A 24,357-nucleotide genomic window follows, 5' to 3' on the forward strand; every position below is an offset into this window, starting at 1 on the left:
TTTAAATATTTTTTTGTTTACTAACACCCTTTGTATATATGTTTACTAAATTATAAAAATAGTTTTTAATTAATTAAATAATTTAATAAAGAAATATAAATAAATATTAAAAAGAATAGTTTGGCCAGTCTATTATTATTTTTCTAATATTTTGTATATCTGCAATGTATAATTTTCAAGTTAAAGTAAGAAAAAAATTACAAGCTAAATAAACGAAATCTTGGCAATGTAACTAACGATACGGTCTTCGGTGGATGGAAATCGTAGGATAAGGCCGGGAGAAAAAAGTAATTGAAAGTATATTCAAGAGAAAACTAATTTTATAAATTACTTTAATCTCGTGTTTTTAATCTAATTCACTTAAGAAAAAGTTTCGGTATATGCGAAAAGGGAGTGACAAAAAACGGACGACAGGATTAGTTATCGAACTGGGGTTTGGCATTTGGATTAATTATAAGTAAAGAATAATTCCGAGTCTCATTTCAAGTATCTTCATATCAAGTAATCAAGATTATATTGGTTTAATTAAAAGTAAAGTAAATATTAAGTATATTTATTAGATAATGGATTTATTTCATTCATATAATTAAAGATTATATGCTAAATATGCAGACATATGACTAAACATAGTTTCAAAACTACACTAGAACCGTAAATAATAGTTTATTAATGATGAAAAGTAAAGAAAACTTTTACGAAATATCTTATACTGTTGTAGGTACGTTGTGAATTTGATGTGTGTCAAACGTTAATATAATTTACTGAATGTATTTCATATAAATTATAGAAAAATATATGTCTTTCAATAAACTAAAGAGGCTTAAACAATTGTAAAAAATGTAAAAAGCAATTTCGTTACCTTCAATTTTAAATAAAATTATAGTTACTAAAATAATTATAAATAATCAGGGGTTCCCAAACTTTTACGGGTTTGCGGCGCCCGAAGTCAAAACATTGGTATATATATAAGAGCGAACTTTATATTAATATATCAGATTTTTTGCTTTACACCCCTAGTGTACATACTTCAACATCCATATTAACAGCAGTCTATCTATCTTATACTAACTATTTTTCAATAATCGTCATATTTTGTAAATTATTTCATTTTTTTTTAATTTAAAAACAATTATTTGTTTTATATAAGGTCATAAACTTCAACTATATATCATGAGATTAGCAGCAGCTATTCTCAATTTAGTTCGTGATAGACGAATATTCTTCAAGATCATTGACGTCTTTGTGTGGCAGAAGCACACAATGGGCAGCGCGACGTACGCGTTATTTAGTAAATAGTCGGGGGAAGTCATTTTTCTCAATATAATGTTCGCCTCAGGAAAGCATTGTTTACAACTGAAAAGGCATTAGAGTAATGGCACGGAATGAGTTTACCATGGGGTTTCGCTTGCCTTTCTTGCCCTTCTGTGCTGATTCTCCGTTCTGTGGAATATAAAAGACGTCGCCACTGTATTATACCCCGAGGAGAGAAAGAAAAAAATAGATTGCTCATTAAGTATTGATTTTTAGTTCACGATAAAACAGACAAACCTTATTTACAAAACTTGACGTAATTGTGATGACACATTCCTTGATTAAATGTATTATACACTTTTTTCACTTTGATAAAATTAAAGTTTATACTTGATATATTATTAGTTTTTTTTTCTAAGACTTCAGATCATAAATCATTGATTCAATATATTTTATAAATATTATACCATTAAATCTTTCGAGACTACTGATACATATATGTACCACTCAGTTTTATGTCAGGTCAAAAAATATGTTGTATTTTATCAGGTTATATTTCGTTCACAGCCACTTAGTTTTCTATTGCGTTAATAGTACTTACTACTACTCCCCTCATATCCTTGATGTTTTTTTTCTAATATAAAAATGTGTTCAACAGGCCTGTAAAAAATGTCGTCGCAAAATGGTTAAGGCAGAGAAACGAGCGTTTATAAAAATCGATTTTCATGGTCTACAACCTACGTTACTTGATAAGGCTAATTACAAAAATAATGATTATCCAGTTTCAGTATTATATGTACTAAAATATTTTTTCAGCAGAGCATCAGTTTGATTTTCAATGCAATTTTAAAGTATACTTTAAAAATGATAATGACTAAAACTTAGAAAGAGAAAAGTTACTTTTCAGCAGTTTTTCTAGATGATTTATAGGATTTTATAAAGTATAGTATACTAAATTAGTTTATAAGTTGAAGTTGTTCCACTTATATTATATTTTTTTTATGTCGTATAATTTTATTTACAATTTATTTATCAATATGAACATTGAGTAAATTTAAGATCGGGGTTGGCATCAGGTAAGTAATCTTTCCCGGTGGATAGTTGCCATTATAATGATTTTTTTTGTTAGAATGTTTGATTCAAACTTAAAGATATACGCTTGGAATGAAATTTTAAGTAAATTAAAGCAAGAAACATAACTATTTTCATTAAAAATTTTAAAATCTATAAAAAAATACAAACAACAATTTTATATTTTTGTCTGAAACTTGAAGCATCACCTAAGAGAATATATCAAAGTTAGCATACTGTACTTTTACCATGATTTAGGATTAGAAGCCTAAGGTTAGGCTTAATGACTACGAAGAGGTTACATTAATGAATGTAAGAATTTTGGGTTAGTTTGAGTTGTATTTTTTTAGAGATAAAACGGCATAAGTGAAAATTAATTTAAAAACTATACTAACTACAACTATTTTGGTATCTGGATACTCGTCTGTAATTCGGTTGGAAACTTATCTAGAGAACCAAAATTGACAAAAATCGAACGTATATATGTTAATTAATAAAAAAAATATAAAATTTCCGTAACATTGATTTTGAAAAGGTTAAAATTGTATAAGAAAATAAGACTTGCTTTGCTACAAAGTCATTGAATTGTACAGTCATACATTTATAATTTCGTTTTAAAGAAACATTAAAATAATATGATATTATAAATTATATTTATCATATATTTAATCATATTCTGTGCATTTAATCTCATAATTGCAAATGAAAACTGTCAACGGGTAGTAAATTCCATTCTTCGTCAATTTCAAACTAATTTACTTTCAACTCCATTCGTTTCTTGATTATTCAATATTGGCTTACTTCATTTGAAGAGTTTAAAATCAATACTTTTCTTTGTAAATTTTTATCCGAAGATTACACAATTTGGAGACCTTAATTTGAAACAGAAAGTATGGTATAGGACGTATTTTATACTCAATATTTTTCGACAAAGGCGTCTATTTTAGGTACATCCTCCACATCTAAAATATACTTATGTTTTTTGTGGTAATTTTCTCTGTAAGCGCGAAACGTGTATGATATTTTGCATTCGTGATTGTTTTACAAATGTTAATTGTTTATAATAAGGCCGTTTGTTTTCGCAGGAAACGAATGTCAAGGTTCTGATGTGACATTTAAATTGCACAAGATATTACATAACAACACATATGTGCAGATTACGACGCTTCCGAACGTGTAGAATGTGCACGGAATACATAAATACCACGAATGTAGGAAGAAATACTTAAATATAGGTGGTTTCAGAATTCAGGTGTTGAAATAAAAAAACTAGAGCTGCTTTATTAAGTGTGTGTAAAGTAAAACCTAAAATGATATTATAATACTGTATTATCACATATAATTCGGACAATCGATTCAGCCAATATGCTGGATTGTTTGAAACCGGACTAATCGATATGAAGTAACTTATTTGTGATGGAAACACAAAATATTTTTTAAACTTATTTGAAAAAAAGAGTAGTGCATCGATTGAGAAACCCTACTCCCCTAGGATATTTTAGGATAGGTCTTAGCATTTACGGCCTAAATTTTTCGTGAAACGGAGGTCCTGATTCAATCAATTTGATTTATGTATCTAACAGCTGGGAATTTCAATGTGTGCAACTGTTGTTTGTTCATGATAGTAGAATATGCACCAACATATGCACTAATGGTAATATTAGAATTATTTGATTTAATAGATACGTGCTATTTTAGAATTTCTAAATTGTATCATTTTTATCAAAAAAATAATAGAAAAAAAGGCTCAGTTTTTACTTATAAATTATTATTTGGTACAATATGAAAGTTGCTAATATTATTATTTATTATCTTTATATTTGTATATTATTAAAATACAAATAGTAGAACAAAATATATCTTTTATAGTGAGGCTTCGATTAGTGCGATTTCACTATAGTACGGTTTAAAATTTCATAACAAACTATCTAATTTTATCTAAGCAAAATAAATATTTTTTTCTATCTATGCAATCAAGATCTTTTATGCCTTTTATTTTTATGAGATTTTATAGTTCTATTAGTCCGGTTTCAAACATTGCGGATATTGAAGTATATGATATTTAAAGAGTGAATACTTCTTAGAGGAAATAGCAATTTAATTATATATTATTTAGTTTAGGATGAATTTAAATAAAGGAAATTGTATAATTGTTCTATAATACCATTACACAATTATACAATATAGTGTATTTGATAATACCCAATTAACTATTGAATTTTGTACCTACTATACAAAAGCCTCCTAATAATAGGATATTATTTCTTTAGTTAAAAACAAACATCAACATGATAAACAAAACTTTAAAAAAATAACCATAGATATGAAAATCATGAAAAATCGAGACCAAGACCAATGGAATGCATTATCGTAATTTACATTAGTTTATATGGGACAAACTGTTTCACTATACGAGTAAAAATCCGGAAATTTTGGAACAGATTAAACTCGTTAAGCGAGGTTCCACTGTATAGTTATGTGATGTAAGATGTATTAATAAACACAATCTTTGAAACTACAACGATTTTCTTCCATTCACCGGCGCAACTTGGTCCTTCGTTCAAAACATTATTACTATCTAGTTAAGTCATTTTAAAAGGGAAAATTAATTTTCGATGTTATAACATATTATATTTAAGTACTTAATAATTATTTAAATAAATAACAAAATATGTAATCTTGAATTATAATTTCAATATTTTTTTTTCTCGTAGGCCCTAAATATTCTCGTGAACCGTAGACAAAGTGACTAATGTATAAGACGTTGCTGTATATAATTAAAAATCAGTAATGTTTTTTTCAGTAATTATAATGATTGATTTAAAAGTATTATTCATTTTAAAGATTCTTCAGATTTGAAATATGTAAAGCTGTCACAGACTTTAGAGTTATGCAAACAGGCGTTTATTTTATCGTTTAAACGAGAAACGTTAAAAAGTTTCAATTACGATTTTACACGGTGGGTAATCAATCTTTGCAGCTGGAACAGAAAAAAGGAGAAATGATTTGTACGACTCGTCCGCTTTTGAAATAGCCGAAGATGAATCCTACAATCTTTCTGAAATTACTCCTCAGAATCCTCCAACCCACATTTTTTTTGTTTGCTTGTCGTGATTGGACGTTTTTCATTTCTAAACTTGTCTAATTGATATTCTCGGACCGTTCACGCCTTGATTTCAAATAATATATACAAAAAGTTAGGTTGCAGTGCGCACGCCTAGGCTGTCGGGCGTCGTAATTCCGCATTGCAAGCGCCGCTCGCTCGTAGCCAGTTTGCAATTCGTTCGCGACGCGGAACGTCAGGGTTCTGAAGAAGAAAGGGACTCTCGTAGTCGCCGCCGTCGATCCTTGGAGACCCGTTACTCCCACTTTTGTCAGACAATTGGAGCAGAAAATATTAAAGCCGGACGCTCTAAAACCGGTTTAAAAACAATCCTCCGACGTTCAGTGCTAATTCCGGACATCTAAAATTGTAAAGAGACTTTGCTCCAAGTTCATATTTTTCGCTAATTTCAATTTCATTCTATTTGAAGATGTTATAAACTTATGTTTTGTACTTATGTATTAATAAATACGAAGATGCATTGCGTTGTATTCTTCTTAACCGTCCTCATAGCCGTTGTTGTGAGCGGCGGTCCCGGATGGAAAGATCACAATGTGCAACGCGGAAGTGGCTTAAAGATTGGACTAGGTGGATCTAAAAACGCTTCGACGGCCCGAGGAAATGGTTTAAGACTCGGGCAAGGGGCGAGAGGATCTGTGAGGACAACTACCACGACCGTCGCTCCCGAGGAGGAACAGATCCAAGCCCCGTCCATTCCGACGTATTCAGGAGGTTTACCGCAACTTCACGTCGGAATGGTCGTCCCGTACAAGTCTTTCGGTACGCGCGAATACACCAAGGCAGCCACTTCGGCGAAGAACGGTCTCAGGAGGAAGTTTGTCACGTTGTTCAAGAAGTACGATCTGCAAGTCCACACCGTTATGCAAGAGATGACTCCAAGTCCCACAGGTACTAAAATTTTCCTACAAATGTAATTGCAAATTGCGAAATGCACTATTATAGATATGAGGTGTATGTATGTTCGAGGTGGAGGTGCCGGGTTACTCTAGGAATTATTAGCGCTTGCAGCAATAAAAGTTCCCGCAGGCTTCGAGTGCGCTATAAATGGCCCTAAATATCGTCCTCGGCCATCCGCACTCACATGCTCCTTTATATATATGTTTCTTCCAGTTACATTTCATATTATGGTTACGCCCTTTTCACATCAGACTTCATACAAACAATGCACATATCATACATAACGGTTTTCTCTCTTCACTCAAAATAAATTTAATTTATTATATAAAATGAATACATTTTTTATATAACTAAAAATCTTAAATGTCTATAATTTTATTTCCTCATTTGATTACTCTTTCAATTTCAATACAAATTCTTAACAAAGCGCTGTAAAACATAACACATCCTGTAATAAAATTCTACAAAGATATAATTTCGAATTGAATTATTCAATAATTTACATTAAATGACTTTTTGATTTTTCGTAGTTTTCAACAACTTTGATAATAAAATCAAATTTATGATCTCCTATGTTTCTGCCGTAAAATATTTCTCGTATTCAAAAAATATTTTTTTACTTAAATATTTCATAACAATAAAAAATCATTTATTTTACAAAACGTATAGTTTTCTTGTCATTCAAAACTATATTTATTTAATTTTTATTTATAATCTATCGTTTCTTACAGGCTAAAATTATTTCAGTAGAATACAAATACAATGGATTTAATTTATTGTATATAATTAATTTAATTTGTTCATTTACTTTCTTAATTACCGAAGCGTACCATAATATTTATGTTCTCGAAAATTCCAACAGTAATTAAAAAAAATACATGATCTTTTTATAATTGATAACACTTTTCATTCTTATCTGATAAAATTAATCATAAAAAAATATCCTAATTTTTCAACTAAAAAAAAAGGTTTCTGAGCCTAATATTTTTCATCTAGGCTCACATAGTTAATTATTTGATTAAAAACATAAACATTTTAACACAAAATCGTTTGTTTAATAAAGAAATTGGGAAAGAATTAAGTCTCATTGTTAATTTTCAAACGAGATGGAAAACAGGTCATAATAGAAAAATCAATTTATAAAATATCTTCAAGAACCTGAAGTCCTGCCTAAAAAAGGAGTTTTTAATATTATAGGGTACAAACACAAGAACGTGAAATAGAAACATTTTTTAAAACATTATGATATTTAACAATAATATAAAAAATAATATTTTATAGAAATATATTGTTATTGGCAGTTATTGAAGAAAAATTGTATTGTCATAGTTTTATGTAATATTATAGATTTTTTTTATGTTTTGTTTTTATAATAGAAAATGAGTTGTAAAAATCCTTTCTCTCTATTATTTTGTGATAATTCGAAAACCGGTTTAAATCGGTTTTGTAGAAAAGCTGAGATTTGAAAGCCGGTCTTTTTTATGTCGGTTTTTGTATAAACCCTATAACGTATGTAAGATAACATCGAGGTTTATTAGAAGTATTTTCATCGGACAAAAGAAATTATATAGAAGCGGAGTTTTACAAAACTTGGATAATAAAAGGGGAGGTGTACTTTGAAGTGCTTCCTTAAAGTAAATGTTGAACTTTGCGTGGAAGATGATTTGGAAAAGTAAATAAAACCGAATGAATTGTAGAATCAATTCCGTTAAGCGCGAGTTTTACGGCGATGATAAAAATAAGCTTGGTTAAAAAAACATGAAGATTTAGCGCTGAAATAGTACAGTTAAGAGTTGGTACAATAAATTACGTTTTGAAAAATAAAAATGTATAAAAGTTATTTATCTAACCATTATTTATATAATGAAAGCTTGATAAAAATATAATCTATTTTGTTATATATAGTAGTCAATTCTCTTTCAAGTAAAGAGAATCGACTACAACATAAACATCTTTACAACGTAGAAGAATAAAAAGAAACAAGTTGCTGTATTATGCTGATATGATTATATAATAATTCTAATAAAGCTCACATGTCTATTTAATAATAATATTTACTGTAATAGAACCATATAAATTAATGAAAACAATTAAATTAAAGACAAATTCGATTAACTGTGTAAATACTGATTATATTTTATATCTAAATATATATTTCTTCTTTATTGGTTTAATAAATAAATTATTCTATTGCATTTTTACAATATTACAATATTCAATCAATTTATATATATATTTATGGTTATTTCGAAATATAATTCTGTATTTTTGAAACTGGCCAATTTCATCCTCATTTTCTTTAAAAATGTTCTTACGAGCATAATGATAGAATGTTCATTATTTGTTTACAAACGTCTCAGATGCGTCAACTTTAATTTTGACATAGAAAATAACTAATGTCATCCAGACAAATGTCAAAGTTTTCATATTTGCAGATAAGAGTAAATTGCAGGCAAATTTATTTTTTAATAAGTTCGTAATGGATAAAACTTCTACTAGTGTTGTTTGATATAGCCTTTGAAACTCTGACAAAGAAGATGGTGTAAAAGACTCGTGTTTAAAAATAGGTCAAGATAGCATTCCTTTTTCTCGTGGTTTTCGTTACTTTTATATATGAAAGAATAGAGAAATGTTGAACCTCACGGGAGAACAAAATTGAACATCTGAGTGTGTGGGTTAGGTGCTGCATTTCATCGGTTGGGGGAACAGAAAGCTCACCAAGCGTAATAAGGACAAGAAAGTTGTCAAGTCATCAAGTTGTACAGGTGTCCCGAATGATCGGATTATGGCCATATAATACGTAACTCTCGGAAGAAGGCGGAAAAAAGAAGTGAAGTGGAAAACATGTTGATATACATGAAACAAATATCATATTGAAAAAAAAAGGGTCTGACCTACTGGAATAAATCAATTAAATGCTAAACAAATTCAGTCACATATATATTGGATTTTTTTCCACGGAAACGTTACGTTTAATTGATTACGGCGTCCTGCTGTAATTACTACCGCGTATTGGAATAATGTTTATACATAAGGTTTATGTTTTTTTCATTGTTTTATGATACTTTACCTATTGTTTCTCATTCGGTTAATTGTAGAATAATTATATTTTTTTATCATATTGATTGCTGTAGCGGAAATGATGTGATTAATCGGAATTGGAAACAACGAAAATAATTAAAATCTTAAGGATTCAGATTTCAATTATTTTTTATTGTTTGCTAATGAGCGACTATGGTTGTTAAAAGCATGCAAGAATATACGATTTATATAACAAAAAAAAAACAACTTTTTTAGAAGAGACTTAAAGACAGCAATAACTCACATAATCTGCCTTCAAACAGTTCCGATTCTCTATAGCAGTGCTCCCCAACCTTTTTATCGCCGCGGACCGGTCAACGTTCGCTAATTTACCGCGGCTCGCTAGATACTAGTGAGTTCAAATAAAATGGAAATAATTTAATGTTCATTGGGGACCCGGTACCATTTAATTCACGGACGGGTACCGGGGGTGTGGACCAATGCTTTATAGTATGGTTTAAAAAAGTATACTAATTTTCAATTAAGAAAATAAAAATAAATTCTCAAAAATTAGTACTCAAAATTATTTATCTTGAGATATTGTTGTAGTTTTTTTTTAATAAGATACAATCAAACATTAATATGTAATCATTAATTAAATAACTTTTCTTAATTTTATTAATAATAAAATTAATTACAATAATCACAGTTTGTTTGTTTTTACAAAAAAAAACGATACATTTCTCGTAAACTTTATTGTAATGGAATTTGTTATATTTTATAAAATGAAATGTTGGCTCCTGCCAAAAGAAGATTGTGACCACAAAAAAAAACTAATTCTGAGAACGATGCGAGTGTTGAATTTTACGACTTAAATGAAAATGTTGTCTTATATGTTTTACAACGTAACCTTTAAAAGTACGTAAAACAAAATGCAAAGATGGGTGTATATTACTTAATTAAAATCTAGTGTGCATTTGTTCAATATAAAATGGACATTGCTGTTTTTTAGTATATTATGTAGAGAGAGTCTTGTTACAAGATTCAAATTACCATAAAATATTACGTATACAGCAATACCACTATCTTTCTTTAGTACTGATTTGAAAAATTCAAAATAAAGAATTTGAATTAAGTAAAATAAAAATATATTCTAAAAAAATTGGGAACATTTTTTTTATATACTTAAATGATAGGTTCCACCGGGAAAGATTACCTATACATAGATTCGAATATTAATTAATTTTTGGATATGATTCTGCAATATGCTATTAAATATTTATTAATTGATTTCCTTACACAAAATATGATTTTCCTTGCAATTAGTATGTACAATAGGTTATACATATGTATTACTTAAATCTAAGAAGTTATCAATAATATGTTACTAGTCGACGTTTGTAATTGTACTACCACCTGATTGTTCATAAAAAATGATCCAAAGTGAACATATAACACCTCACTCAATAAGTTCATAGGATGACATATAGATGACGCCTCTTTCGACGAACTCATATGGTTTTTAGGAAGTACCAACCTTAAGACGCCCAAAAAGTCCACAAAATGGTTTTGGCCGATAGTCAATTGAAGTTGCGTGAGATAGCTAGAGAAAGCAATGTATTCAACATTTTGCATGAACATTTGATAATGAGGAAGCTCTGTTTAAAATGGGTACTGCGTTCTAGGTCAAAGTGGACTAAAAACAACAACGAGTTGATGATTCCGAGTTGGAGGTATTGAAGCAAAATAAAAACTTTGATAAACTTTGTAAAAATTATTTTTTCATGCTGTATGTGATAATGGATGAAACCTGGATCCACCAGTACACTCCAGTGTCAAATTGTTCATCAGCTGAATGGACAGCAAATGTTAAAGAAGCGTTGGAATGAATCTATCACTCTTGAAGGAGACTCTGTTGATGAATAAAGTCGAATATTGCCCAAAAGATGTTGTTTTATTAGTCATCCTACTATTGAGTGTTAGATTGGGAAAGTTTTATTTTATTTCTTTTAGTAACTTAATCAATTTTTTTGTATTAAAATTTATTAGTTGTAGTTATATTTTATTTTTTTGTATTACAAATTGCAAATATGAAACTCATCGTTTACTAAAAATCAAATTGGCAGATGTTAAAATTAAAATTACATTAAAAATAGATTATTTTTTACTACGTTTATTTAATTGTAAGTAATTTATGAACAAATAATAAATGCGTTTTTGCGGATTCAGAAAATTATTTTTCAATGACAGTCTTTATAATAAATAAATGAAAATGAGTATAAATTTATTTTTAATCAACTATATGTATATACGTTTAATCAAATTAAAACACACCAAAATAACATGATATCATCAACGATTAATTGGAAATTTCCGTCATCCGGATTGAAACAGTAGTGGCACTCTGAATGTGCTACCAAGCTATAAAATTAACTTGCTTTAAACTAAATTTCTGGGTGTATGGAATATCGCACATTCGGAACGGCGAAGATCCAGTTTACGTCCCACTTGTTTCAAACGATTCTCATGCAACTGAATTTCTGTTATTGTTCTGTATTTTATAAAGCGTATATAGTTTGTGCTTCCATCAATTAGCGCGAGTTTAATACAACTTGAAAAAGTTTGAAATATATTTTGCTATAGAAACTAGTTTTACTATTGAGCACAATTAAGTTCTCCAATTTAAATTAGTCCAATTAGTATTTTTTAATCGATAAATAATAATTGCCAATTTTATATAAGAAAAATCTTGTTGATAGAATTTTTGGTAATACATAAATTATCAATAATATATGTTCCAAAGACAACTTTTATATTAATAAAAAAACTTTTTCGTCAATAATAAATAAATATTTGTCCTACTTTATTCAATTCCTTTTTATTATTGATGATAAAGTAAACCAGGTGTGGATTTGTACTAAATTTATTATACAGTGGAACCTCGCATAACGATCAAAGTTAATTGTAAGAAAAATGACTTGCTTAAAAAGCGATGTTTCGCATAACGATGAGAAAAGAAGTCCCGGATTTTAAGTCTGCGACATGTTTCACTATACGAGTAAAAATACGGAAATTTTGGAACTTCTAAATTATCAGTTATGGAAATATGTATTTTATATTTCTTATTTGTTTAATAATTATCACAAAATACATTTTTATAATAATCATTGGTAAATGGAAATATATGAGTAGTATTGTAATTAATTACAATAAATACTAAAATCCGAATTAAATTCAGTTCTAACTAACTTACTTCATGTACAAATATCCTATGGAAACATATAAAATCAAAGATGCTATGCACAACATGAGTTTACACGAAAAAATGAAATATATCTTAAAAATAGTAAAAATTGTAATATTTATTATGCGAGATCCTTACAAAATGTAACATAACTGACTTTCATACGTACCGACAAGTATTAATTATTATTTAGTTAATGACAATCTAAATTAGGAAACGTCTTTTTATTTTTATTAAACCACCAAGTTTCTCTTATATGGGAAGATGTGTAAATAGTAGTTGGTAGTTGCGGTTACATTAGTAAAAATAACATGAACTTTATAGTCTGACTTACGTCTGATAAAGTTAATATTAGATAGAAATATGATATATAAAAAGGGGAATTCTGAAATAATCATTTTAATTGAAAGGACTTTGTAATTGTTTATTATTCAATAGATCAGGGCTTCCCAAACTATGTAAGTTAATATGTATTCCGTGAAAAACTGGAATGAAATAATTTCTAAATAAATAATGAATGTTTTTCACAGTTTTTAAAAATACTATTGATTATGTGTTATTATCTACCCCACAAAATATACAAGGTGAAAATTTGAGGATTTACAGAGTATTCCGTTGCAGAAAAAGTTTGGGAAACCCTGCAATAGTTGCATGTTCTCCAGTTTCAATTATATGGATTATAATTCAATCGGAAATATAAACATTTGTTTCCTTTTAAAAACTCTTTTTCCATTAGTTATTTGATCCATGCAAATATATTTCAAGATTGTTCAAGTTACAACATAAAAGGTTAACCAAACAGATCTGCATGAGACTTATTGGACCGGAAAGTACAAAGATGATTGATATTCGGAATTAAATTTTAATAATAAAATTTGTTTCTTCGTCGACGTTTAAATATGCACGAGCCTGTTCACAGAGAAACGACTAAAAGTCGGTATATTTTCATTGAATCAATTATTAAAGGCCGTGAATGTCGGTTGGGAAAACTTTTGTATTCGAGAAATATGATTTTGTTTTCTTGCATTTTTTAATAGATCTCCTTTTCATATTTCATATTTTACGGCATTAGAATTGTCGTGGGGCCAATAAACGTGAAGGTGCCATCCGCGACCAAAGTTGTTTGCGAAAAAAAAAAAACAACGGAGGGAGAACAGAAGAAAACACACATAATCCAAGGTTTTGTTGTTTTACATGCAAATTAAAGTCAGTGGTGCTTCTATATTATTCTATGCATAATAAAATTATGTCGCGCACATTTAGATTTACGAGTTCTTAAAGATACAATATAAAAAGAGAGGAAAGTGGAGGGAAGAAAGTGATAAAATATATTTCAATTTTAGAGGTGTTTTCCGGTAGTATGGCTTCAAACTTTTCACTTGATTAGATTCCAACCATACTAGGCTAGCTAAATTGATGTATAACTCGATAAATAATAACCAATCAAACGCACGTCTTCTTCAATACCAGTATTTAAATTTCATACTTTCATTTGAAAATAGACTTTTTTTTGTTAATATCTTCTTTATATAATTTATTAGAACCTTATTATAGAACCTTATTTCATTACAGAATATGTTTTATACAATTTAATGAACTTATAAAATTAATTCCAGTTTTTACTACTTTTATTACTTTACGTTTGATAATACCATTCTAATACTTCCAAAGCCGAAAACCTATTACCATATTCTCCATAATACTCTTAATATTAACTACTCTATTCAAATTCTTTTATTTATTTCTTTTTTTGACTAACTAAATTATAATTCTATAAAGATATTTAATTGAAGTTGTAAACGTTACATTGAAATGATACTGAATATAATTGAATATTTAAAATGATTTTCAAATTATATTTTCCTTAACTATTGAAATATTAAAATTAAAGAAAATATGTTAATTTTAATATTTTGCGCTATTTATTTTTATGCGTATGTAAAGTCTTCGATTAGTCAAGTTTCATAAAGCAAAGATAAAGATAATTAATGTGTGTAGTTCTTTACACATCGTTAGAAGTACATCAATAATGCAAACGCTAAGGATTTGTTACGATCGTAAGATACAAAAAAGTTTAAGAGACATTATATAAAACAGGCCTTTTGGGATCGATCATTCGAAATGGATCATGGCTAGTTTCCACTACGTTTGGGAATTTCAGTCATTACTTTTTCAGATGCGTCGTAAATTTGGAGCAATCGATAAGAAGTAAATCCGCAACGTGATTTCCCATAATTATTCAAAATCGCGTTTCGTGTGCATCGCATATATGTTTTTCTATGGAAACAGAATTTGCGTATTATTTTCTGTTGAAATTAATTAATCAATTATGCAAAAACGCAAAATCCTCGGCGCATCTACGTTTAATATTGCCATGAGAGTTTCATTTTGTTTATTATCTCTCTCTCACACTCTTAGTCTACCTCTAGCAAAAACCAGACAACAAATTTAATTAAAAGGACTTCATTTAATTATAGAACATTACATATTATTTGAGTGCAATTTTATTTAACGAAAGAAAATTAGTTTATAATTTAAACTTTCTCTGAAAAAGTAAAAACGTACGAAAATAATATCACATGTAATAATTTACAGAAATTATAGAGCGACTTCAATCAGTCTGGATTCACCATAATTCGGTTAGAAAATGTAAATACAAACTAAATTTTAATTGAGCAAAATATATTCTAGCGACCGCTCCAACCTTTTTGACCTCCGGAACTTCTAAATTTAAATTATTGAATTCCGCAGATACTAAACTGAAAATTTGTAATCATATGTAAATATGAAATAGTACTTACTCATGTATTACATTGGTCCTTTTATAAAGATGCAATGTAATGAGGAAAAATTGCAAGAAAGTGGAATCAGAATATTATTATATAAAATGAAAATTGCAAACATATTCAAACTATTCTGCGGACCTCCAAAATTCTCGCGACCGCGGTTCTAAAAGTACGCATATTTCCCCGATTTTATACAGTGTGTTGTATTCTATTATAAAATATAAATCAGTTGAACATAACAAATTGTTAATAAATAGGCTATAGACGGAAATTGTGCAATATATACTAAATATAAAGTGTAGATGCTTTGATTTGATTGGTTTGGTTATTTGAAAATACATAATTTATTTGACACGTGTAAGAAAGGTGTCAATGTTCATCTATTTAGATAAACATTAATAAGCATTTTATTCTGATTAGTAGAGATACCTTTCAGAGGTCAGCAAGTGATTATTGAATTAAATAAATATAGATGATTTTAATAATCTAAACAATATCTATGTTTTGTTGTTGTTAAAGAGCTTCTTTTGAAAACATGAGAATCTTTATTGTAAAATAAAATAGAAAATAATATCTTTTATAATTAATATAAATACATTCCAATATATAAACGTTAATTGGTCTACAGTAAATAAAAATGTTTTATTTTGTAATCAATACAAGATAAAGTATTATGAGAAAGATTTTCCAACGAAGAAATCTGCAATTGCGATAAGCAATTTTTTTTTTATTATTCATTTTATAATTGTACTATTAAAAATTATCATAAATATATTGAAATAGGTCAAAGCTTATACATAAATCTTTATGTAAAATTACATTTTTTATATGCTATTTCGAATTTATCCTTTCTGATATGTGAGACTATAAATTAAGATTGCAGTCCATAAAAAGGAAATTTTATTGTGATTGGGCAATTTCTCAGAGAAAGCAAAGGTCAATTTTCCACCATTTTATCATTGGCCAATCTGAGGGTTTTCCAGTTAATGGCTGGATGTAATAAGTTTATTGTTCCAATTTTTTTAGTAGGTTGTAGTCGCCGTATAATAAAATGTGTCTTCTATATACACTAACTATAGAAATAATAAGGTATATCTTTAATGAATATTTTTAATTAGGAAAGTAAAATATTTGTTATTTTTTAATTAAAAATATCTATTATTACTTACATTATGTTTCTTATATCATTAAACTTAGTAAATTTATAAATGTTTTGTAATTAAAAATTTATAATGCAAACGTAAATGAGATGTTTTAAAATAGTTTATTGATTTTTCAGACGATTTTAGTTGTAACCGTAGTATATTTTTTATAGCTTATAAGAGTGACTAACCTACTAAAGAAATATAATAAATTTCTAGTTTATATGTATTATATTAAAATATGTAAGTTAATGCTTTTGGTAAAAAACTGTAGTAATTTAAAAGAGAAAATATCTTTTACAGCATTTTTGTCTCTCCTTTATTCTGTTATTGTCAAATACAATTATTTATAATCTGGGCTGATTTCAGTTGTTGCTGCAGTCTGACTCTAGTCGTACGAACGTGTCATATAGTATTTAATAAGCTGTAAAAAATGCACTGTTATTCATTTTGAATGAATAATAAATAAGGATTTTTGTTGTCCCCTGTATTATGTTTTGTTTGTTTTTGCATCGGGAATGTGTATTATCAATCCATCCTGAAGTATAAATATTCCGCGGTCTGGAAAATTGAAAACGAAACACCATAAATTAATGCGATTTGCATTGCCGATAACGGCAAGCTATAAATAACGTGGCCCCGTGTAATTTATCCCGCGGTGTAGCCACTTTGTAATTTTATTTGGGCATAAATTCATGCTAAACGTTACCCTCCGTCCCTTGCAGTCCCGTCCGGTCTCTTGTCGGTAAGCAAGGTTTTTGGCAGCTTTTGCGGGTTGCTAAAAGATCCGCAAGTACTTTCATAATTTAATAAGCGAATATTAGTTGAAAATTTGTATAAATACTACAATAACACGGATGCTGTTGTGTGTTTATATATAACGATTATAGTTAAATCATCATATGATTCATGAAACATGTTAAAAGAATCAAAATAATGCTAATGGTATTCTCAACTAATTATAATACAATAATTAGTATCTATCTAACCATACTTGTGAAAAATACTAAATTACTTTTGGAATAACCAATCTATTAGACCAGTTGTCTCAAACTGCTCGCGAATATTTCAATTATGTAGTTGTTATTAATAAGTTGCTTATAGTTTTAGATATTTGAGCTGAGCTTAAGTGCACTACTGCTAATGTTCACTCTTATATTAAAAAAAAATCAGCCCGTCAACTGCAATTTGAGTCTGTGGTAGATTACATGATACCAACCGGTGGCAATCGAAATCACGACAATCAAAATCCAGACAACCATAATCCTAACAGTATCAAAATCCCGTCAACCATAATCCCGACCCTATCAAAATCTCTACACTATCAAAATCATCTATTTACGAAGAAAATTATTACGGATTGTTACTATTTTGTTAATGTCGGAATTTCGATATAGACCCATTTTAATAAATCTAGAATAATATTGTGATATAATTTATGTGTAGTTTATAAAATAACATTTTAACAGTTTACAAATATACATTTTTCACAATTGTTATAATTTCTTTAAAAATTATTCAAAAGTGTATAAGAAAGTTCAAGTTTCTAATAAGATATTTGACATTTCACTCAGTCCATAGGCGGCCACGATTTTTTTTCTTGCAGCAGACAAACCGATTTGCGCCGTCCATAATATGTTAATCACACTAAGAATGATGAACATGTTAAGGATGCGCTACTCACCAGCTGGTGGGTGCAGGTTCAAATCCTGGTCAAGCAATAGGACTATCGTTCATCACAGATGGACAGTGAAATGAATGAGGTTCAGCATATGGACCTTCAGCCAATTTGATGGACAATGACAGTGTTAAGGATAGCAGCAGATTCACAGTAAAAGGATCATCATAATGGTAACTATCCACCGGGAAAGATTATAAATTTAATGTCAACCGCGATCTTAAATTTACTCAATGTTCACATTGATGAACAGATTGTGAATAAAATTACACGATATAAAAAAATTTAACAGAACAACAAAGATATGATATATTTGTCGTCATTGTATCCTTAGTTTTTAGCAAAATATTTCTGATTTAAATAGAAAAAACTTATAGAATTTCATTTTCCTAACTTATGTTAAATGATTTTGTTTAGAAAACCCTCTAACTTGAAATTTAGGGCTTCGATGTCAACATTTTTAAAAGAAAAGTTTGCATTATAGGCTATTAGTTTTAACATATATAAATCAATATTTATAGTCAGAATATAGTCAGATTCGTGACGTTGACGAACTAATTCATTTCAAACAATGAATCTATGAAGTTTATATATTATATTATATAAATAAAATAAGAAAAATTGTTGCAGAATCAATGAAATTGTTTGAAATAATATTCCGTCGAAATAAATTTTTCAAACATTGAATTTCAACATCAGTTAAAAACAATAAAAACCTATTTAATTAAGTTTTTATTTTAATATTTACTTATTAAACTTTGTATATGAGTTACCGTTTTTTTTTACTCCAAACGTAGTAGTAATTAATAAAAGTAAGCATCTTTGAGAACAGCGCAGACGATAATTTGTTCGTTTCAGCAAAATATTTAATTGGAACGTAATTGGAAATTGCTTTTTAATTAACTGCATTTGACTGGGTGCTCGTGAAACTTTCCGATATAGAAAAAACATGTTGCTGTTTTTTTATCTTGTTTTTCTTATTCATCGTATCGCATTGATTTAATTTCGCTTCGTTTTCTTCAATATTAAATGCATGTATACATTTTGTGAAATTAATTTGCATCGACTTTGTAAACCGCCCTCTCGTTAAACTTAAATAAACTATGTTGGTGGTGATGTTGGCTTGGCGACACTGTGCGACACTAACCTAGCGGTAGCCTTTGTAATATTAAATATCCTTGTTTCCCAAATATTAAAGTATCGAAGTAAATAAACTTTTTTTTAACTCTATTATATTTTATCTAATATTCTTAAAATTAACAAAGTCTCTAAATTAAGAGTATTTGTTAGGAAGTAAAAAGTATCCGGATTTATGCTAACTATACTCAAGATATTTGAAAAAATTGCATTGTCGGATTGATACTTTATTGTTTTCAATTGTACATTTCAAAACAAACAGCCATCGAAATTCTATTATTGTCCTTTATAATAAGCAACAGATTCAAGTGTCATGCAATAAAAATATGAAGAAAAACGAATTGGGGAAAATTAAATCTGTGAAGTCGTCGGAATTAAAAAAAAATACAAATTTGAAACATAAATTGAAGCAATAAAAGTTTGGAGTTAATGCAATACAAAATATATTTTAGTTTGAAATATTTATATTATTATATTTAAAAGCTAGTTGGTGGTTTGTATTATATATAAGATTATATTCTTCTTTGTAATGAATCTATACCAGCGTTCCTTAATTCAAACTCGTTTCTCAAACTTTTTCTGCGACACCAGTGAACATAGTTTGTTATACTAATATATTATATAAAGTTAGACACATTCATCTGGTTGTTTCGAGTACCAAAAATTAATCACCTGATCAAAGATGACTGATACAAACGTTGTTTAAGATGTCAAATATTTGAGTGATTCCATCAGATATTGGTATTTACATTAATAAGTTAATTCTCGATATAATTTTTGATATAAACAAGAGGTAGCTAATTAGTTCATTATTGAGATTGATTTTTCTTATAAAAATTGAAAGAAACTGATATAGAAACTGATCTAATGAAATGAAGTTTTTGCAATTTTGTTTAAGTAGCATGTTTATAAAAGACCCAGGGTAAAAACAAATAATTTCATATTTAGAATGTCAATTTCATGGATACAAAATCATAGTAGTGGTCTGCGGAATTACAAATTTTGAGTTTAGTGGTCTGCGAGATTCAATTATTTTGAATTAGTGGTTCATTTGGTTGGACGATCACTGCTTTAGTGGACAATAAAATATTATTTTTATTATTTATTATATTCATGAACAATTGAAATAAATAAAAGAATACAAAAATTAATTTTTTTATGCTAGAAAATTACCACACAAAATTCAGTAATAATATCAAAATATTTAGTGATACAATTTTTAAATTTTAGTTTGCTTTGTATACATGTATTATTTGATTGTAATTTTGAACCTTCAAATATTCAATGGTATATATTGTTATTTATTTGTAAATATTGTTTTTATATAAATTGATACATTGTTTTATAAATGCACTTCGTGTTGTTTGCTTGTATTTTTCAGTTAAATTAATTATTTGGAAATTTTCAGTCAAATGAAATAAATAATTTACGGTAAATATATTAGTTTACAAAGTAACTGAAAATATATTTAACTTTTGTATTACTTTTAGAAAATATGATTATTATACAATTTCATAAACATATTATTATATCGTTCACATTCTAATATTATTTCTTATTAGAATCCAAAATCAAATGGTAATATGTAAAGGTGATATGTAGTAGAAATGGGTTGAATCTCAACTTTAACTCCATTTGCTCATATTTCTGGTTAAACAAAGTTAACTAATTACATGTAAATATTAAATAATTAGAAACATTTACCTCAATTTATTTATATATCGTTGACATATTATGTATCTTTGTTCGATTACATTTTTATCAAACTGTTAAATTTCTTGTAAATATAAGATGGCATAAATATTCACAAATTAGACGACCTGATTTTTTTGGATATATTCCTATTTCTGGTTAGATGTTTTGGTGTCCCCGAAACGTATTTTTTGAATCGTTGCTTGTAAAGTAATGAGAGAGAAACAAAATTTAGAAAAACTCGAAGTCTTGTCCCGATTTTTGATTGAACCGACGTGGACAAGTAGAATTAGAACACTACCGTAATAATTATTGTGAAATGGTTGGTCACAACAATGTATGCTGGTATGGGCTCCACTGGCCTTTTGGACGAACTCCTACTACATACAGCAATACCTCGTATATCCTGTTTGAAACCGTACTAAATGGGACTTTATGTGCGGAAATTTAGTTTTGATTGTTTCGAAATTTTAAAACCTAAATACAGTGAATCCGGACTGATTGAAGCCGAAGGGATTGCTATATATGCATTTATATTTAGTGTTTCTCTTGCTTTTGCGGATAATTAAGAATACAGAAGTATTGTTATGTGCTAAATAATTATTGCAAAATTTATTTTTAAAGGTTGCGAGTTCAGTTTGAGTTTGTATATGATAATTGATATGCTTGAGCAACAACGAGCTCGAGTTGTAGCATGCAGATTATTCGCGCAGTAAGTAATTCGTATTTCCCAAAATTGCATAGGTGGAAGGCACATACTAAACTAGAGTAGACAACGGAATGCCTAACGCCATTAATCAAGCGCATGCAGAATTATGAAACCCGCTTTATCAGTGCTCGTAATCTCATATTCATGCGATATCTCTGGAACTGCAGAGACTGCTGTATGCAGGATGATCAAAGTGATGCAACAATTAGCCTCCGTGCTGCAGTTTATAATGCAATTTAAATACCGATTAAATTTGTGGGATTTTTTAATGGTTTAACTATAATTCGGATTAATTGAATTGCCACAGTATTGATCAATGTATTTGTGTATCGTATGCTTTTTTTTTCTGTTAATATGAGCTGCATTAATAACTATGTGTATAATTCAGTTTATCGGATGGTTTGGCCCCATAACATGTGTTACAGTATCACAAGTTATATTTTACGAGCTTCGCCCAATTAAGCTTTAACCCGCAAAACTTTTTATCTTAATTATACGAAGTGTTGGGGAACAACGTCGATAAATATATGTCGGGTCTAGGTAAAACTTTGCTGTGTCTTAATTTGTTCTGCAGCTACAGCTAATTATATTTTTAAAAAAATGGTCATATTTTAGTGTTTTTTTTTACATTCTGGCATCGGGAAATCTAATAGATATCAATAATGTTCTGTAAGAAAATTAGTACGTTTTATAAAAACTTTAAAACAGATATTCTAAATATAATACATATGTATACTACTATAATATATTTTATTTATATTTATAATACATGGAATACGATTTTTTGATAAACTAATCAAAATAATTTTACTGTACTGTATAATGTTATCGCAAAAATATAATTTTGGAATGTGTTATAAGTCCTTTTCTAATAATATTATTAGTAAACAATCGTAAACAAGATAAAATCAAATAGTGGTACCAGGCAGAAAGCCAATAGCCCTTTGTGTAAGTTGATTTTTTTGAAATTATATATAATTATTTTGTTCTTTCTATTTCTGTATATGTTTTTTGTACGACTGATGCAATAAACATTATTATTATTTCAAATAGTGGCAAAAATATTTATATTAAAAAATTAGAGAATGGCTGAAAATGTATTTTGATTTGGAAAACAAGTAAGACCCATCTATATCAGTGATGACATTAAACGGATAAACTTTCCCGGTGTACGTCTCTAACGCTTAAGCATATTTGTTCTACTGTCATAAAGCAGGTTAATATCTATAACGTTAGAATGAGATTCCAGTCCATCTCCATATCTGCTACTATTGTTATTGCATCTTCAAGGAAATCGATATCTTCATTTTGCCAATTTTTGATAGACTCTGGTTTATCATGCTCAGATAATATTTCTTAGGCATTTAGATTGAGATCTTTGCACAATAAGAAAAAGAGTATACAAAAAACTTTAAAGAGCTATCGACCTTGGTTTTTTGCCCAAAAATGTTTAAATTATTAATAGTAATTCTATGACATAAAGATCATTACGTTTATTATTAATAACTTTTAAAAATCTCCTTTCACAGAGATTAATGTTTCTTTTTTATATTATCAATTAAAAAAATCTGAAGCGAACTGCTGAACATAATTATTCATTGTCATTATAATCCATTCCAAATACACGCTTTACATAATTGAAGTTATTTAACTAAACTTTTGACATATATAAAAAAGTAATAAACAAAAAAGGTAAATAGGAAGTAAATAAAATTGTACTTAATCTAATCATTTCCATATAATATTTTGATTGAAAATTGATATTAGGAGCTTTTTGTTTGACTCTGCTATTACTGGCCAAATTGCATAGCATGTTGCATAGCATCTAAATATTCTAAAGTTTCCAATTGCTGTTTACCCTTTCTCTTCGGTAACATACATTAGAAGCAGTTAATAATTAATTTAGTTGGATGTAATGAAATGTAATAAATACAAAACAGTAGCTGACGAGATTGCACGAAGGTGTAGGTTAAATGAAGTTGGAAGACGGAGGAAGAAAAATAATCTATATTTTGACACAAGACGCAAGTCTTATTATAAATTCGTACATACAGATAGAAGACTATAATATTGTCAAAAGGATCTTATTAGGACGGAAGCTTCAAAAGTTTATATAGAGCAGTAATTCCCAAAGTGGGCGCTACCGCCCGTTGATGGGCGTTGTAGCGAGGCGGTGATGGCCACAGGGGCATTTGCATTTTATACAAATATCTGTATGTTTAATTGCTATTAAAATTAAAAAAAACAAAGGGCGTTGAGTAATATTTTTTTTTGGAAAGGGAAAGGTAAGCCAAATAAGTTTGGGAACCACTGAATTAGAGTAATATAATCGATTTTTAGTTTGTGGCGTTTACAACTGGTATGATTGTACCCGTTGAATATCACCTCTATATAATTTGTAATACGTATTCATATAGAGATAATGAGAGCCCTATACAATAATCAAAATAGTCAATATGTAAATTATTTAAATAAAATATTGTGAATATATAGTATAATTAAGACAAATATTTTCTATAAATAATATTAAACTTTAAGCGTTGATGATATTTTATAGATGAGTATAAATGAATAAATAACTGTATCACTTTGTATAAAAATAATA

General features: G+C 28.4%; 1 protein-coding gene across 1 annotated transcript in view; it reads left to right on the forward strand.

Moving 5' to 3' along the window:
* Positions 1-5,609: 5,609 nt before the first annotated feature.
* The window catches only part of LOC108557899 (glutamate receptor ionotropic, NMDA 2B-like), a gene marked incomplete at its 3' end in the record, with an annotated part of 154,584 nt that continues 135,836 nt past the window's right edge, over positions 5,610-24,357 (forward strand). Inside the window, 1 exon segment of the mRNA XM_017914610.1 lies at positions 5,610-6,334. Within this exon segment, the coding sequence (XP_017770099.1) occupies positions 5,869-6,334 (466 nt within the window).

Source organism: Nicrophorus vespilloides, unplaced genomic scaffold (genome assembly GCF_001412225.1).
Source record: "Nicrophorus vespilloides isolate i.1.1-1 unplaced genomic scaffold, Nicve_v1.0, whole genome shotgun sequence".
Lineage (NCBI taxonomy): Eukaryota > Metazoa > Arthropoda > Insecta > Coleoptera > Silphidae > Nicrophorus > Nicrophorus vespilloides.